Source organism: Musca autumnalis, unplaced genomic scaffold (assembly GCF_047663935.1).
Source record: "Musca autumnalis isolate F117 unplaced genomic scaffold, ASM4766393v1 scaffold_1, whole genome shotgun sequence".
Classification (NCBI taxonomy): domain Eukaryota; kingdom Metazoa; phylum Arthropoda; class Insecta; order Diptera; family Muscidae; genus Musca; species Musca autumnalis.
In genome coordinates this window covers 51896989-51913800 of record NW_027411644.1, presented here as the reverse complement: position 1 = coordinate 51913800, position 16812 = coordinate 51896989, and the positions used below count along the sequence as shown (strand labels likewise).

At 32.5% G+C, this 16812-nt stretch overlaps 2 protein-coding genes across 2 annotated transcripts in view; one reads left to right on the top strand and one right to left on the bottom strand.

Annotated features, from left to right (window-relative positions):
• Positions 1 to 2396: 2396 nt before the first annotated feature.
• Positions 2397 to 16812, top strand: part of cpo (RNA-binding protein) — a gene marked incomplete at its 5' end in the record, with an annotated part of 262756 nt that continues 248340 nt past the window's right edge. The window contains 1 exon segment of the mRNA XM_073958618.1: positions 2397 to 3632. Within this exon segment, the coding sequence (XP_073814719.1) occupies positions 2397 to 3632 (1236 nt within the window).
• LOC141397600 (uncharacterized) lies at positions 8842 to 14315 on the bottom strand. Its single transcript, XM_073974103.1, has 2 exons — positions 14270 to 14315; positions 8842 to 13832 (listed from the first exon to the last, which is right to left on the bottom strand). Exon 2 carries the CDS (start codon positions 12541 to 12543, stop codon positions 11212 to 11214), a length of 1332 nt encoding a protein of 443 aa, XP_073830204.1. The 5' UTR covers positions 12544 to 13832; positions 14270 to 14315; the 3' UTR covers positions 8842 to 11211.

The following is a 16812-nucleotide window of genomic DNA, read 5'->3' as shown; positions in this document are numbered from 1 at the left end:
ATTTTAAAAAAAATGTATTCTTTAATATTTCTTGGGCTTTTTAAAGAATATTTTTAAAAATTTCGTGGATTTTTTAAAGAATTTTTTTTAAATTTCGTGGTTTTTCCAAAAAAAATTATTTTATAAAACTCCTGGATTTTTAAAAGAATATTAAAACACTAGGATTTCTAAAGAATACACAAAAATTGAAGATTTTAAAAAATATAAACAATTGTGGGTTTTTAAAATATATAAAAAATTGTGGATTTGTATATATACAAAATTGTGTATCGAATAATTTTAATCAACCGGTGGATTTTTTTACAAAATTGTTTTTTTTTGGAATATTTTTTTTACAATTCGTGAATTTTACAAAAATATTTTTTAAATTATTGGTGTTTTTTAAAAAAAATATTTTTTTGGAAAATAGTTTTAAGGAATCAGTTTTTAAGAAATCGTTGATATTTTTTTTTCGTGGATTTTTTAAAAATATGTTTTATGAATTCGTGGATTCAAAAAAAAAATATTTTTTATGAATTCGTGAATTCAAAAACAAAAAAAAATATTTTTTATGAATTCGTGGATTAAAAAACTATTTTTTATGAATTCGTGGATTAAAAAAAATATTTTTTATGAATTCGTGGATTAAAAAAAATATATTTTTTAAGCATTCTTGAATTTTGTAAAAAATACATTTTGAGAGTTCGTGAATTTTATCAAAATATTTTTTTAAATTCATTGAGTTTTTTAAAGAAATATTTTTTTTAAAAATAGATTTAACATATTAAGATTGATTAAAAAAAACAATTTCTAAAAAATCCACGAATTCATAAAACATATTTTTAAAAAATCCTCGAATTCATAAAACATATTTTTAAAAAATCCACGAATTCTTAAAAGATTGTCAATGATTATTTGTTGACAATATTTTTAAGAATTCGTGGATTTTTTAAAAATTTGATTTAGGAATTCGTGGATTTAAAAAAAATATTTTTTAAGAATTCTTGAATTTTGTAAAAAAATATATTTTAAGAATTCTTGAATTTTTTAAAAAAATGCATATTTAAGAATTCTTGAATTTTTCAAAAAATATATATTTTAAGAATTCTTAAATTTTTCAAAATATATATATTTTAAAAATTCTATAATCTCTTAAAAAATACATTTGAATTACTGAATAAAAAAACTATATTTTAAGAATTTCTGGATTTAAACAAATTTAAAAATTCCTGGATTAAAAAAATAAAAAAAAATGTTATTCGTGGATTAAAAAAAATATTTTTTATGAATTCGTGGATTTAAAAAAAATATTTTTTAAGAATTCTTGAATTTTTTAAAAAATACATATTAAAAATTCTTGAATTTTATAAAAATATTTTTTAAATTCTTTGAGTTTTTTAAAGAAATATTTTTTTAAGATAGATGAAAGAAAACAGTTTCTAAAAAATCCACGAATTCATAAAAAATCCACGAATTCTTAAAAGTATTGTCAACGATTTCTTGTTGACAATATTTTTAAGAACTCGTGAAGTTTTTAAACGTATTAATTTAATTATTAAAAAACCTCACAAATAATGACCTACGCCCTAAAAAGGCAAAACTTTAAAAATAAAAAAAGTATATCTTTTAACTAAAATTTTCTTAAAAATTCATAGATTTTTTAAAAATATTTTCGTAAAAAGTTGTGGGCTTCAAACGGAATATTTAAAAAAACGTAGTTTTTTAAATAATAATTTAAAAAAACGTGGTTTTTTAAATAATATTTTTTATAAACATTCATGGGTTTAAAAATAATATTTTTTAACATTCGTGGATTTTTAAATAATATTTTTTAAACATTTGATTTTAAATTTTTAAACAATTTTTTTGTAAATTTGTGGATTTTTAAATATTTTGTTTTTAAATTCGTGTTTTTAAATATTTTGTTTTTTTAAATTCGCACATTTTTAGATATTTTTTTAAATTTTGGGAATTTTTAAATATATATATTTTTTTAATACTGCAGAATCTCATTAGAAACAATCTTGAAATAGTAAAACAATTTTTTGTATTGTATAATAAATATAATAAAAAATTTTATATTTGAATTTGAACAAATCAACAAAATTCTAATACAAAATAAATGTATTTTTAATTTTTTGCAGTTCACCAAAACCAACTAAAGCCCTGGGAATCCCTGCGATTTAAAACAACAACCAAGCAACCAACATAAAACACACCAGAAAAATCCAAGCTGCAAAACTTTAAACAAGACTCCAAAGAACATTTCAAAAAAACGAAACCAACAGCATTTCACAATTTGGCTACCAAAGCGTTTGTGTGCGTTCGTGTGTGTTCGTGTAGTTAACACAATTTAAAGAAACGCTTCCTGTACGATCTTGCCAAAGCAGCAGACCTGAGGAACATTTCTTTAAACGTGTCTCTACAACAGCCCCAAAATCACTCCCCCCCAGACAAACGTGTACGAAAAAGCCATCACCATTTCGTCGATTGCGATTAAACGCAGGCCAACGCTGCCGCAAACGCCAGCGAGTGCCCCACAGGTGTTGTCACCCAAACGACAGTGTGCCGCAGCCGTTTCGGTACTACCCGCAAATAACGCCGTCGTCGGTAATCAAGTCGCTGCTGCTGCCGCCGCCGCTGCCGCTGCCCAATTAGCACCCCAATTGCAATACGCCACTGCACCAACCGCTGCCGTTGCCCTGAAAGCCAATCACCATCACCAATTGGCCTATAATACAGCTGCCGCTGCACAATTGGCTGCAACAGCTGCCATTAACGCTCACACCCATTCACATCACACCGCCGCCGCCCAACAGCAAGTCGCTGCTGCAGCAGCTGCGGCCGCTGCCCATCAACGTAATATCAACGCTGCTGTTGCTGCTCAACAGCACATAAATTCAGCTGCCGCCGCCGCTATCTTGAATCATCATCAACAGTTTGGTCAAGCGGCTGGGGCCACACATTCGTTGCCACAACAACAGGCCGCTGCAGCTGCCGCGGCTTCAGCTGCTGCTGCACACCAGCAACATTTGGTATTGCAACATCATCAGCAAAGTATTTATCAACACCAACAACAACAGCAACATCAACAACAACAATTGAGACATTACAATAATCATCATCAACACAATCATCACAATACCAGCAACAATAACAGCAGCAATAATCATCATCATCAACAACAACAACAGCAACAACAATTGATTGCGGTGACAACACCTAACAACACAAATCAACAACACCAAACCGTTACCAGCTCCTCGAACAACAACAGCAACAACACATCCTCAGCTTGTACATCACCAAATAGTAACAACTTAGTCTATACTTCGGCGGCAAATACAGCATTAACTGTTAATACTTCATTACATTCCAACGACTCAAATACATCGGCATCTTCATCGAGTACCACAACACCCACGCCCACAGCCGTATCAACGGCCGCCACTTCATTGGCGGGTGAGAGTAACACCACCTCGACATCATCAACCACTGTTAATACAAATAACACCGGCAGCAACACCACCCCCAACAACAACAACACATCTACTAGTACTACAACAACAACAATGGAAAATCAAATGGCATTGGCACCATTAGGATTATCACAAAGCATGGATTCCGTAAATACTGCAAGCAATGAAGAAGAGGTAAGTTTGAAAAGAAGTATTTGATATAAAATTATTTTTGCCGGGATGGGTTGAGAAGATTTTGAGTTTTTAATCCACAAAAAAATATAGTTTGAAGAATTACAAAAGGTGGTTTTAAAAATTGTATTTCAAAACTTCACAAACTTGGATTAAAAAAGAACCACAAATAGAGATTTTTTATAATTCACACACGTGAATTTTTCAAAAAAATATTTTTCAAGAATCCACAAACTTGGATTTTTTAAAAAATTATTTTTTCAAGAATCCACAAACGTGGATTTTTTTAAAAAATTATTTTTTCAAGAATCCACAAACTTGGATTTTTAAAAAATTATTTTTTCAAGAATCCACAAACGTGGATTTTTTAAAAAATTATTTTTTCAAGTATCCACAAACGTGGATTTTTTAAAAAATTATTTTTTCAAGAATCCACAAACGTGGATTTTTAAAAAATTATTTTTTCAAGAATACACAAACGTGGATTTTTTAAAAAATTATTTTTTCAAGAATCCACAAACGTGGATTTTTTAAAAAATTATTTTTTCAGGTATCCACAAACGTGGATTTTTTAAAAAATTATTTTTTCAGGTATCCACAAACGTGGATTTTTTAAAAAATTATTTTTTCAGGTATCCACAAACGTGGATTTTTTAAAAAATTATTTTTTCAAGAATCCACAAACGTGGATTTTTTAAAAAATTATTTTTTCAAGAATCCACAAACGTGGATTTTTTAAAAAATTATTTTTTCAAGAATCCACAAACGTGGATTTTTTAAAATTCAAGAATCCACAAACGTGGATTTTAAAAAAAAATATTTTTTCAAGTATTTTTTCAAGCGGCTTTTTTAAAAAATTATATTTCCAAGAATCCACAAACGAGGATTTTTTAAAAAATTATTTTTTCAAGAATCCACGAACGTGGATTTTTTAAAAAAATAATTTTTTCATGAATCCACAAACGTGGATTTTTTAAAAAATTATTTTTTCAAGAATCCACAAACTTGGATTTTTTAAAAAATTATTTTTTCAAGAATCCGCAAACGTGAGTTTTTTAAAAAATTATTTTTTCAAGAATCCACAAACGTGGATTTTTCATATTTTTCACGAAACCACAAACGTGGATTTTTCATATTTTTCACGAAACCACAAACGCGGGTTTCTTTAAAAAATATTTTCTCAATAATGCACAAAAGAAGTGTTCTTTAAAAAAGATTTTTTTTTTAAATCCACAAACTTGGTTTTTAAAAATATATATGTTTTTCAAGAATCCACAAATTTGAATTTTTTGAAAAATTATTTTTTCAAGAATTTACACACTTCGGATTTTTTAAAAAAAATATTTTTTTGAGAATCCACAATCGTGTTTTTTTTTAAAAAAATATTTTTTCAAGATTCCGGATTTGTTAAAAAAATATTTTTTCAAGAATCCACAACTTTGATTTTTAAAACATAATTTTTTCAAGAATACACCGACGAAGATTTTTTTAAAAAAAAATATTTTTTCTAGAATCCAAGAACGCGGATTTTTAAAAAAATATTTTTTTTAAGAATTCACAACAAAGATTTTTTAAAAAATATACTTTTTTCTAGAAAATACCAACGTGGATGTTTTAAAAAATTATTATTTTTTTTCAAGAATCCACAACCGTGAATTTTTTTATTTTTCAAGAATCCACAAACGTGGATTTCTTTAAAAAATATTTTTTTCCATTATACAGAAAAGAGGAGTTCTTAAAAAAAACATTTTTTTTTAAATCCACAAACGTGAATTTTTTAATAAAAAATATTTTTTAAGAATCTACAAACTTGGATTTTTTTATATAATTTTTTTTTTTTAAGAATCCAAAAACGTGGATTTAAAAAAATATTTTTTTCATGAATCCACAAACGTGAAAATCCTAAGTAGAACAAAAGTATTTAACACTAAGTGCTTAAGCATTTAGAGTTGAGGATCCTATTAAAGTCAATATTATTTTAGTTCCATATGAAGTGGACATTTTTTTTGTTATGTCATGTATTCCACTAGTAATTTCCTCCCAAACATTGATTCTGAATTGGCGCCCGAGCATTGACATCGCTACAACAAATAACATATTTTGTGTGGAGTTATTTTTGAGTCCTCTATTTGAGACGATAAATATTCATAAAAATCACAAATTTTGCAGGATTATTTAACAAATATTGTTTAATAAATAAATATAATAAATTGTGATTTGGCGCCCGAGTTGTGCCAATCGGTTGAAATCGTAAAGTTTCAAATATTATTCAAACTAGTATAATAATATAAAATATTTTTTAAATGAAAGACTTCTGCCTTGTGTGTGTTCATTCACTTGTTATGAATTCTTATGCGCGATTTTCAAATGGCGTCCAAGTAGAGAAAATTCCCACTTCCATATTCTCTTTTACTTTTCACTAGTATGGTGTTTCGTTTAAATCTTATCAGTCAAACCAAATAATTTCTCAAACTTTCCATGCCTTTCGTTACAGTTTTACCTCCTCCTTCTTTATTATTATTTACTGCTTACCTTATCCGGTTCATCCTTTCTTCCTTTCCGTTCATCCACCATAACCGCGAAGCAATTAAATCATTCAATATTTGAATTTATAACAATTTATTCCGCTTAATCCATCTTAAGCTCTTCATGCTTCTCACGACCATATTTAATACCGTCTTACTTTCGATAGTTGTGGAAGCAAATTCGTGTTTCCTCCTTTCATGTAACCCCTTTTATCCTTTCACTGATTTCAAGTTCATTTGACCATAAATTTGGTTGGGTAAATAAATTATTTCCGTTCATTGCCAAAGAGAAGTTTCTTTGGAAGTTGTTAAAAAAGTTTTCAGTGCTATGGCCGCAATATTTGTTATTGTTGTTGTAAAGACGACAAGGTTTGATCTTGGACCATAAATGCGAATTAATTTCTTAAGAAGATTGAAATCCTCTCGTTAGGGATAAAGGAAGGAGAAATATTGCAAAAGGAAATGAAAATTGAAGTGTTGTGTTCTGCTATGGAGAAATTGGTTTGAATATATTTCTTCGAAAGATAATTTGTAATGTTGGTTTGAATATTAAAGCATACTTTTAGGGATAACATGAAATTAAAGCATATTTAAAGGAGGTCACGACTAGACGTTGAATAAATAATAAAAAGTTTTAGTTTTTATAAACAATTTTAGGAAAAATGGAGGCATGCTTTTAGGAATAACGAAAATTAAGGCACATTTTTCGTAAGCACTGACAAAATTGACAAAATTTTAGTATACCTTGGAACCGACGTCAACTTTTTCTGAGGTATTTTTTTAACATAAGTTTCAGAGGTAATTTTGAATAGAAAAAGTTTTGAACTCAGTTTCTGTCTTCTTTTTGCCATTGGAAAAAAATTCATCGTACATTTCTAACGCTTTTTTTAAAGAAAAAAAAAATCTGCAACAGTGAAGTTTTTTTTCGATAGAGAAATGTCAACCTTAGTTTCTGAGGTCTTCTAAAGGAAACAATTTTAAAAGTAGAAATCCTCGTTAAGGATACATGGGAATGGGAAATATTGTAAAAGGAACATAAAATTGAAGAGTTGTATTCTTCTATGGAAGTCTTGGCTTGAATTCGTTTCCTTATATTTTACTTTTAGGAAGCGAAAATGTAAAGCATACCTTTCGGAAGCAAAATTTGAGGATCCCCAAAAAAATCCGTTTATGTGGTCTATTTTATACACAAAATCTAACATAAATTACTGAAGACCCTTTTCTACTTATCGTTGTACTTTTTCTATAGACAATTTTTGTACTACATTTTGATTTTTATTTGATTTACATAGAGGTCTTTTTCATATAGAGACTGTTTTAACCTCAGTTTCTGAGAACTTATTTGTATTATTTTTTTAACCTAGGCCTGTTTCTACACAATAAAATTCAGACACACTTTCTGAGGTCTATAGAAAAAGTTTCTGTCTCAGTTGCTTTGGTCATATATCTATCTATAGAAAAATTTCAACTATAGTTTATGAGTTCCTTTTTCTTCTTAAGGAAATAACCAATTCTTTCAGCAAATATTCTTTTTCAAATTAAGTTATGTTTGACAGACACTTCACGATTATTGCTTTAAATAAAATGTTTGCAAGAAAATCCTAATTCTCACAGCCACTTGGGATTCACATGACAAGACCTTTTTAGTGTAATATGCATCTTGACGCCCTGTTTTGATAAAGCTTTTATAATTTTGCGTCTGTTTCCTGAGGAATCCCCAAAAGCATACTTTAATGTTTTTTTGCCAGAGTTTATATTTTTGCCGTTAACATTTCTTGTCTGTAACTTTTATAACTTTCTTAAGTATCTCCCACATTTATTTACATTTTACACCAAGTTTCTCCCTCTCCCCTCGCTCCTAAAAGTGTGCTTTATAATTTAGTTTTTGGTTTAAAACCATGTCATGCCATACCATCCATACACAAGGGTAAATATATTTCTAACGATGAACTCCATGTGCCCTCCTTCTCCTCCTCACAATCTCTAACCATGTTTTATTTAGTTTGTCACCTTTTATTGCTATGGGATTTTCGCTGTAATAGTTATGGGAAATCTATTTGAGCAGCTATAGTAGAGCAACAGCCACAAACTCTTTTTTACCAAAGATATCAGCAAGTGATGAATACCAAAAAAAGGGGGGGAAATGAATAAATACCAAGAAGCCCAAATAAACATATGACCTGACACTATTCCAAAAATTGTATCAACAATTCAATATTCATAGCCCATGTTCTATGTGCTAAAGAATAAACATGTCAAAGGTAACCTACAACTAAGACTACTACTATTATTGAATATCAAATGCTGCTGGGGACTGCTGCAGTGGGACATAAAACTAAATTTTCTTAAATGGAAATTTTGAAATAAATTCAAATAAAGTTTTCTCTCTACCTCTCCACATAAATATGCTATGAATTAAGAATTTTATTTATACGAACACCTAAAAGTATGTAAAAGGGAAACTATTATTTCCTTACTCCTGAATGTAGGCTAGCAATATATGTTAAGGTAAACAAGAAGTCTTAGAGAATTCTTAAAATGATGTAGCGTATTCTAGTCTAATCAAAATCATACTTTATGGGGCCTATTAAAATCTTATATGTAATTACAAAAATTGAACATACTTTTAGGGACCTATTAATAAGAAACAATCTGACATATTTTTAGGCGAGCACATATGATTTCAATTTATATTCTTCTCAGTTTGAAAATGATGTTTCGATTAACTTAATCCTTTACGTACACACATTCCTGCAAGTTATTAAACTTTATTGTAACATATCACTTAAAGTTAAGTCTGCTTTTAACAGTTTCTGGGAAAATACATATTTCATTGTAACAGTTTTTTTCCTTACTTCACATTTCCTTCTTATGAAGTTTCTCGTTTACAATAAAAATATGCAAATGGAGATATTGTTGCTATGTGTATTTGTATTCTATAAAACTTAACTGAAGTCTGCTTTCTTGTTGCGTTGTTGCTGTTTTTCCTGTCAGACGTCATTTTTATGTAATAATGTGCGCAATTTCCTGAGGGATTTGGGCCTTCTTCGTTTTCCCCTTTTTACATTATCTTATGAAATTTAACATATCCATATGTAAAGGAAATTTTGACATACAAAATTGAAATAAATTATATTAAAATGCACAAAAGAACATCGAAGCAAAAAGAAGCCCATTAAAAATATATAAATCTTCAAAATGATGGCATGTCTCCGGTTATTTTAATGAATTAAAAAAGAATTCTTCAAAGTCAATCTTTTGTCAATAAATTCTTTGCTTTTGCCTATTGCAAAATTTATTGAAAATTAGTCTTACAACTAAACAGCTTGGCTTACTGTTAGAACAATATAAACATGTGGCTTTTCGCCTCCTTCTTGACATCCGATTAAATTCCTGCAGGAACACTGCTAGCACTTGTCTAATTGATCATAATTGTTTAACAATAGAACTGTGTGCACGTATATAAAAAGCCCAAAAAAATACAATATTAAAAACGGGCATAATCATAGAAAATTGAACTTAAAACTAAAAAATGAATGTAAAAACGATGTATTATTACAACTATTTACAAATGTGTAATTTTTTTACTGGGAAGTAATATAAACTGTGTCAGTAGTATTTAGGGCCATTATTACACGTGTTCTTTTACTATCTGACGGATTTGAAAATGCAAACTAAACTAATTTGGAGGCATTAAAAATATAATTTTCACATTGAAAGTTAATGAGTTGAAGCTCCTCCTTGAAATTCAATCAGCACTTCTAACTTTAAGTTAACCGGAACGCTATAAATCTATTCGGTAAATCCAAACTATAACAAAAGAAGACTTATAATAATGGGGGGTAGTGTATAAAACATTCTGTGGTAAAAAAGTAATTTATCATTATTATATAAAATACCTTCATTATTTAGTTTGGGTATTGCTGCGTGTGGTAAATGCTTGCGTGAGAGCGATGCATCAATATCAAGATAATTTTGTAGGGATCTCTCAAACAGTGAATTCTCCAGGTTTTCTGCCGCCTCTATAAAGTTAAGGCCCCCTCTCATGAGGAAGTTATCTATCCGTTCAATGCCCGCCTTGTCGTAAATGGCCCTACATGAAGGTCGTTTATATGTCTCCCATCTCCTAAGCCTTTCCATTTGGCTCGACGATATGAAGAACCATACCGGGAAGGCATAGAAGACTACGGGTCTTATAAATTGTTTGTATATCAGAAGTTTGATTCTATTTGATAAGCCATCAATGTGACGTAGAATCCCTTGATACCCAAAGTACATTTTGTTAGCCCTACTAAGGATAAAATCAACGTGTCTTTTGAATTCAAATTGTTCGCAAAATATGACACCAAGGTATCTGATTTTGTTGGATACTGATATCACTTCATCTCCGATTTTTAAATTAGGCCGATAGGACCTAATGTTAGGGTACACAACTTTCGCCTTACCCCTGAAAACAATCGTCGATCATTTGCCCACGTTTAGCTTGAGGTCCCACATAGTAAAATACATATGTAATGTCTCAAGGTAAACGTTAAGGCGGCGACACAGAGTGTTTTCTCTGGGGCCTGACATAGCCTGTATGACATTGTCAGCATACGACAGTAACAAGCCCCCTTGAGAAGGCTCGGGCATGTCACTTACGAAAATATTGTAGAGTAGGGGGCCTAAAAGTGACCCCCTGACCCCTGGTGACCTCTGCTTGACTTGACCTGCGCCTTGAAAGCCGATCGCCCACTTGTTGAACTATGTTCAACAACTAGATTTAAGTAAATGCATTTCAATATCTATCTTTAAGTTACAACTTTGAATTACATTCCACATTAACTGAATTTATGTTATCTGTTGAAAATATGGTAACTCTCCCTTAGAAAGAGTTGTACCCACTTATTAACTCATATTATTAATTTAAAGTGTCTGTCCTGTAGGAAACTTGCCACCAGTCTGCAAGTTTGCTGATCGAATCCATAATGTTTTAATTTATATAGCACTCCCGAGTGCCAGACCGAGTCAAAGACTTTAGCAACGTCAAGGCTTACATCTATTGTACCATATTTCTTTTAGAAGGCCTTCACAATATATGTCGAAAAGACAGATAAGGCGAGAGACGTTGAGTGCCCCCATCTGAATCCGAATTGGCTATCTTTATGCTCGACCAGAATTCTTAAACGCTTCAATATGAAATATTCGTATAATTTACCAAAAGCCGAGAGCAGAGAAATGGGCCGATAGCTCCCACATTCATCAGACGGTGCACCCCGTTTCAATATAGGCACAGCCATGGCCTCGTTCCATGCTTTAGGGGAGTAACACAAGTTGATGCAATGATTAAAGAGGATGGACAAGAATCCAAAAATCACCGACCCGGCATTATTCAGTGCGGTATGTGGGATTCCGTCCAACCCACTGGATTTTTTGTTCGGCCCGTGGGCATTTGCTTTGCTTATGCAGCTGGGTTTGATGAAACCTGCTACATTCCACCTTTCGACGATCTCAACTGTTGAACCATCTGCTCTAAATGCATCGGCGAATGTTTCCAATGGTGACCTATCACCCAATTCCTCGACAGCTATACTGATCGATCTATGGAAAGACTGGCCCACGTGAGACCTTGAGTGCCCCCATCTGAATCCGAATTGGCTATCTTTGTGCTCGACCAGAATTCTTAAATGCTTCAATGTGAAATATTCATATAATTTACCAAAAGCCGTGAACAGAGAAATGGACCGATAGCTTCCACATTCATCAGACGATACACGCCGTTTCAATATGGGCACAGCCATGGCCTCTTTCCATGCTTTAGGGAAGAAACCCAAGTTAAAGCAATGATAAAAGATGATGGACAAGAATCCAAAAATCACCGACCCGGCAGTTTTCATTGCGGTATGTGGGATTTCGTCCAACCCACTGGATTTTTTGTTCGGCCTGTGGGCAATTGCTTTGCTTATGCAGCTGGGTTTGAAGAAACCTGCTACATTCCACCTTTCGACGCTCTCAACTGTTGAACCATCTGCTCTAAATGCATTGGAGAATGTTTCCAATGGTGACCTATCATCCAATTTCTCGACAGCTAGACTGATCGAGCTATGGAAAGACTGGTCCACGTGTTCATTCATGGGTCGTAACATACCTTGGACGTAATCGGCTAATACCTCTGCCTTCCCACCATAATCACTTATACGCTCACCTCCTGCATTCTTCAAGACCCCAATTGGCTCTTTGGAGGCAAGACCTGTAGCTACTTTAACTTGCCCAAAGGATTTGTTATTAACGGTTATATCCTCTAAGAACCCCTGGTAACTTTCCTGTTCATATATTTGTATGGCATCATCTATGATCCTATCCAAATTACGTATATCCGCTCTTAGAGCCGAGAATCTTGTCGGATCCATTGACCTACATTAAGTACGCGTAATTCTTCTTCTTTCACGTATGAACCCCAAAATCCTGGGAGTTATGTCTCCTCTGTAAATAAATAAATATGTATGTATATATTATGGAAAAAGGGAAATCAATAGATGGTTTGTTCCAGAACTGCCAGAAGTGACGTCATTCATTACTACCTCTTCTGCTATCTCGTATGTATTACATCCGTCTGTTTGTACATGAGTATGTGCATCTGCAAATGGATTTCGTTTGAACATTGTAGAACATCCCAGATTGAGAATGCTAGAACAGCCTTTGCTTCAGCGATCAAGTATAAATACGGGAGAATAACAGGTGGGTTAGTTGAGTTGTAAATCATACTGCGAACTTAAACCGCCAGTAAAGTAAGACGTAACATATGTACCGTGAATCTGAGTGCCTAGTAAAGTGGTGTGTGAAATATGTAAAAAAGAAAATACCGGAATGTCTGTCTGATCTTAGTGAATGCTTGTAAGACCATGATTTCTGTTGAATAACTACAGCTGGAATTGTTCCATTTGTTGGCTACCGGAAAATTGATAATTGAACAACATTTATTTTTATAAATCCACTCCAACAGTATGCTCAAAGTTTTTTTTGTACGTTAGTACTTGTGGTTCCTATTAGAGCGCTATAATTTTATTCTCCTTACTTCCCTCGATATTCCAAAAGCCCGCTAAATTGATTTTCTTTTAAAAAATATGAACGAACTAGTTCAAAGGAATTATTCCGTGAAATGAACGAACGGAACCATATGCAACTCATTTATTTATTCGCTAATTTAGATTATGTCCTCTAGTTTATACAGCTCTTCTAGTTTATCAGTTTGAACGAGTTTTCGATCTATCCCCCTCTTACAGGTCGATCGATTGTTCAATTCTTCGGCTGTTACAAAATTGAGAATTGTACAAAATTTATTTAAAATAAATGGATTTCCCACTGACCAAATTTCATCCAAAAATATGTTCATATTTTGTTTGTTCGTTTGTACTAGGGGCTGCTATTCCCAGGCACGGTGTGCCTGAAGTAACTTCATATGAAGGGTGCTTACACCTGAGAAGTGTTTGCGGATTCTACAACTACAATGTTCATAGATGAGAAAAACCACAAAACAAGAAAAAATTACTGGAGGGATTTTGAAATAAATCGCAGTCAAAGTTCACATTTTTAGTTTTTTTGTGTTTTCAGGATTTTGCTTAGAAATGACAAGTCCTATCAAAATGGGACTAAAGAATATAATGTACAGAATTTTCACTGCTACAACATTTTCTTTAGTCTAATTTCCACAGGAGCTGTGTTCCTTTACTTACGTGAGGTTACAATTTTTTTTCCATTTGTCACCAAAAAGTGGTAAAACTGGCAGCAATTTTTAAGAGAGTGAGAGAGGAGAGAGAGCGCAAATGCCTTTCTTTTCTACCACAGGCTACCAGACAAATTTCTGCAGGTAAAAAATGGAAGTACTGATATTTCGACATTTGCTCGACGATTATTTCACAATGAAGAAAAAATTAACGAAAAACAGAAGAAAAAGGCGAACGCTGACAAAACAAAATTAAAAACTGAGAAATAAAAGAAGAAAATTAAATTTGTATGCTTCTTTTTGACATTGCTACCAGATCTACCATTTTTTCGTTCCTTTACTTTTCTGGTATAAATGTTCATGAGATAGCAATTTTGACAGTTTTCTCTTTTACCATAAAAAAGTAAAGGAACAAAGCTAGGAATTGCCGTTTCCAAGCAAGTCGTGTAATACCCCAACAACCTAATATCTCTTTAAAGCATGTAAAAATTTATTTGTACATCAATCCTATGAAAATAGTGTCTCCCCTTCTCACTAATGCATGTAAGTTATAAAATTACGTCTCTATCTTCCTTTATTTACCACAAATATTTCGAACATTTTCTCTCTAAAAATTGTAAAGAAATTTTATAGTGAATGCATGTCCGAGATACTGTATCCTCTCATCTTCATCATCATTTTGAGAAGTGCTTTATAAACTATATTTTTGTGCACAATTAAACTTTTAACCTTTTACTTACGATGATGTCTCTTTCAACACAATGTGACATGAGCAGCACATAACAGACAAAAACCCACAACCACAATAGATGGCTTTCAAGAGGAAACTACCAAGAGAGATAGAAGGGAGAAAGGATGAGGGTGCTAAAGAATAAACCAACCCAAAGGCATTACACGACTAGATGTTCAAAATAGTTGCTTGAAACATAAGTTGCTTTTAGCAATTGAACGGCAGGTTTCGACAATATTGGGTATGGGTTACAGCATGGCTTGCTAACCAAAAAAAGAAAATACTTTTTTTTTGCCAAGGCAAAGCAATAGGGAGAAATAAAGTAATGTTACCAAATTTTTGGGGAAAAGTTAAGCTGCATTACATCAATTGCCTGTAACAAAACTACAACAAAACAACAAGGGATATAAACAATTTTGATAAAGGGGAAAGGATAGACTGCTCCTATCGAACAAAATTTATTTATTTCAAAAATACCATTAAAAATTGTCATTTATTTTCTGCATATAATTACTTCGAAAAGGTCTCATTTTGTCCTCTGGACTCGTCGAAATAAATTTCTGCGGACGTCCATGGTTTTATGACATTTAAGATTTTTTTTTTAATTGTGGATATTATTTCGCAGCACTATTAGGTCCTCATTAATGGATTTGTCCGACTGACATTAGAATATATTGCTGGCGGTAAATGCCGCAATATTCGCTTATGCGAAGATTAAGAACTGCACAGAAAAAAATACTGTATCTTAGGAATAGTGTTCATAAAGTCTTGCCAAGGTTCAGATTTCTGCATTTCATGAACGCATTTCATAAATCGCAAGAAAATAGTGGTTTCTTCTGAGAGATTAAAAAAAACAATTTTTGGCGGGATTCTTCTGTTTTTATTGACTAACAACCACCACCAACCTAACCAGAAACAAATTTTGCTGCTTTTTATTAATACTTTTATTTTTTTGATTTTGTATTATTGTAATTTACCGTTTCGTCTAATGATTTTCACTGTAGTTGTTATCGTCTTGTGAGCATACCACAACAATATGAATAATATGTACATACATGTTGAGTCTATCAGCACTAGGTTGAGATATTAGATGTTGCCTTTATATTAAAGAAATTAAAAATTTGTAGATGCGAACTATATCGTACAGCCAATCACTTTGTTTTTTTTTTCGACACCAAATGCATTGTAGTTGTTTGGTTTGTCAGTTAACTGACAATTGTTACGATTGTGATAGGTTAGCGTAAAGCGTTTGGTTTGGTTTTAAGACGCGCAGTTACCATTGTTGGCAGCTACTCCACTCGGAGACCTTGAGGTCCATTTTGATCATCCTTAAAAAAGTTGTGTGTAGTGGTTGGTCTATTGCAGATTTGTTGATGTGAGTGGATTAATGTGATGAAAAGAAGACTAGTGTAGGTGTGAGGTGGCTGCTGGTTATGGATGTGGGTGTGTGGTTGCTGAGACTGTGGCAAGAGCTGCAGATTTTTATGTTCATATGGTGGTGTGTGGTGATTAGTCCATTTGGTCTATTCTGAAGTGATGTGTTATGGAGATGGGTGTGTGGCCGCTGAGGTTGTGATGAAAAGATGCAGTTTTATACTCCTGTGGGGAGAAGCAAAGAAATTAATTAGATTTGTTTGCCAAGCCATGTTAGATTTTTTATTTATCTGATATCTACCGAAGAATCGATGTCTCCTCGTGAGTAGCGAGGGGCACCTACATAGTAGATGTTCGACCGTCTCTGTTTCTTCTGGGTCTTGACGTAGCCTACACTACTGTTGTCCCATCTAGAAGTTAGGGATCTGACCATGCTATGACCGGTAATGAGTCCTACAGTGGTCTTTATCTCTAACTTATTTAGTGAAAGGAGAGAATTGGTTCTGTATTGAGACTAGCTAGGCACAGATTGCCTTGGTTACCTTGCAACCAAGTTCCGTTTGTCATCTTTGCCCTGCCTTCTCAAGAAAGAAGCCGCCTCTTCGTTCCCCTCTATATCACTGTGTCCTGGAACCCAGCAAAGATCAACGATATCACGCACTTCAAGTAAAGCGTTTTTGCAGTCAAGGATAGCTTTTGAATTTATGGTCCACGACTTGAGGGCCTTAAGGGCCGCTTGACTATCGACAAATATAGTCACGTTTCCTTTAAGGCTACTCCCAAGTTCTTTGACCATCTCCACTGCTTTCCTGATTGCAAAAATCTCTGCCTTAAAGACGCTGCAATTATCAT

Excerpts from the sequence above, each read along its gene's own strand:
- LOC141397600 (XM_073974103.1), bottom strand. The coding sequence starts at position 12,543 with ATGGATCCGACAAGATTCTCGGCTCTAAGAGCGGATATACGTAATTTG.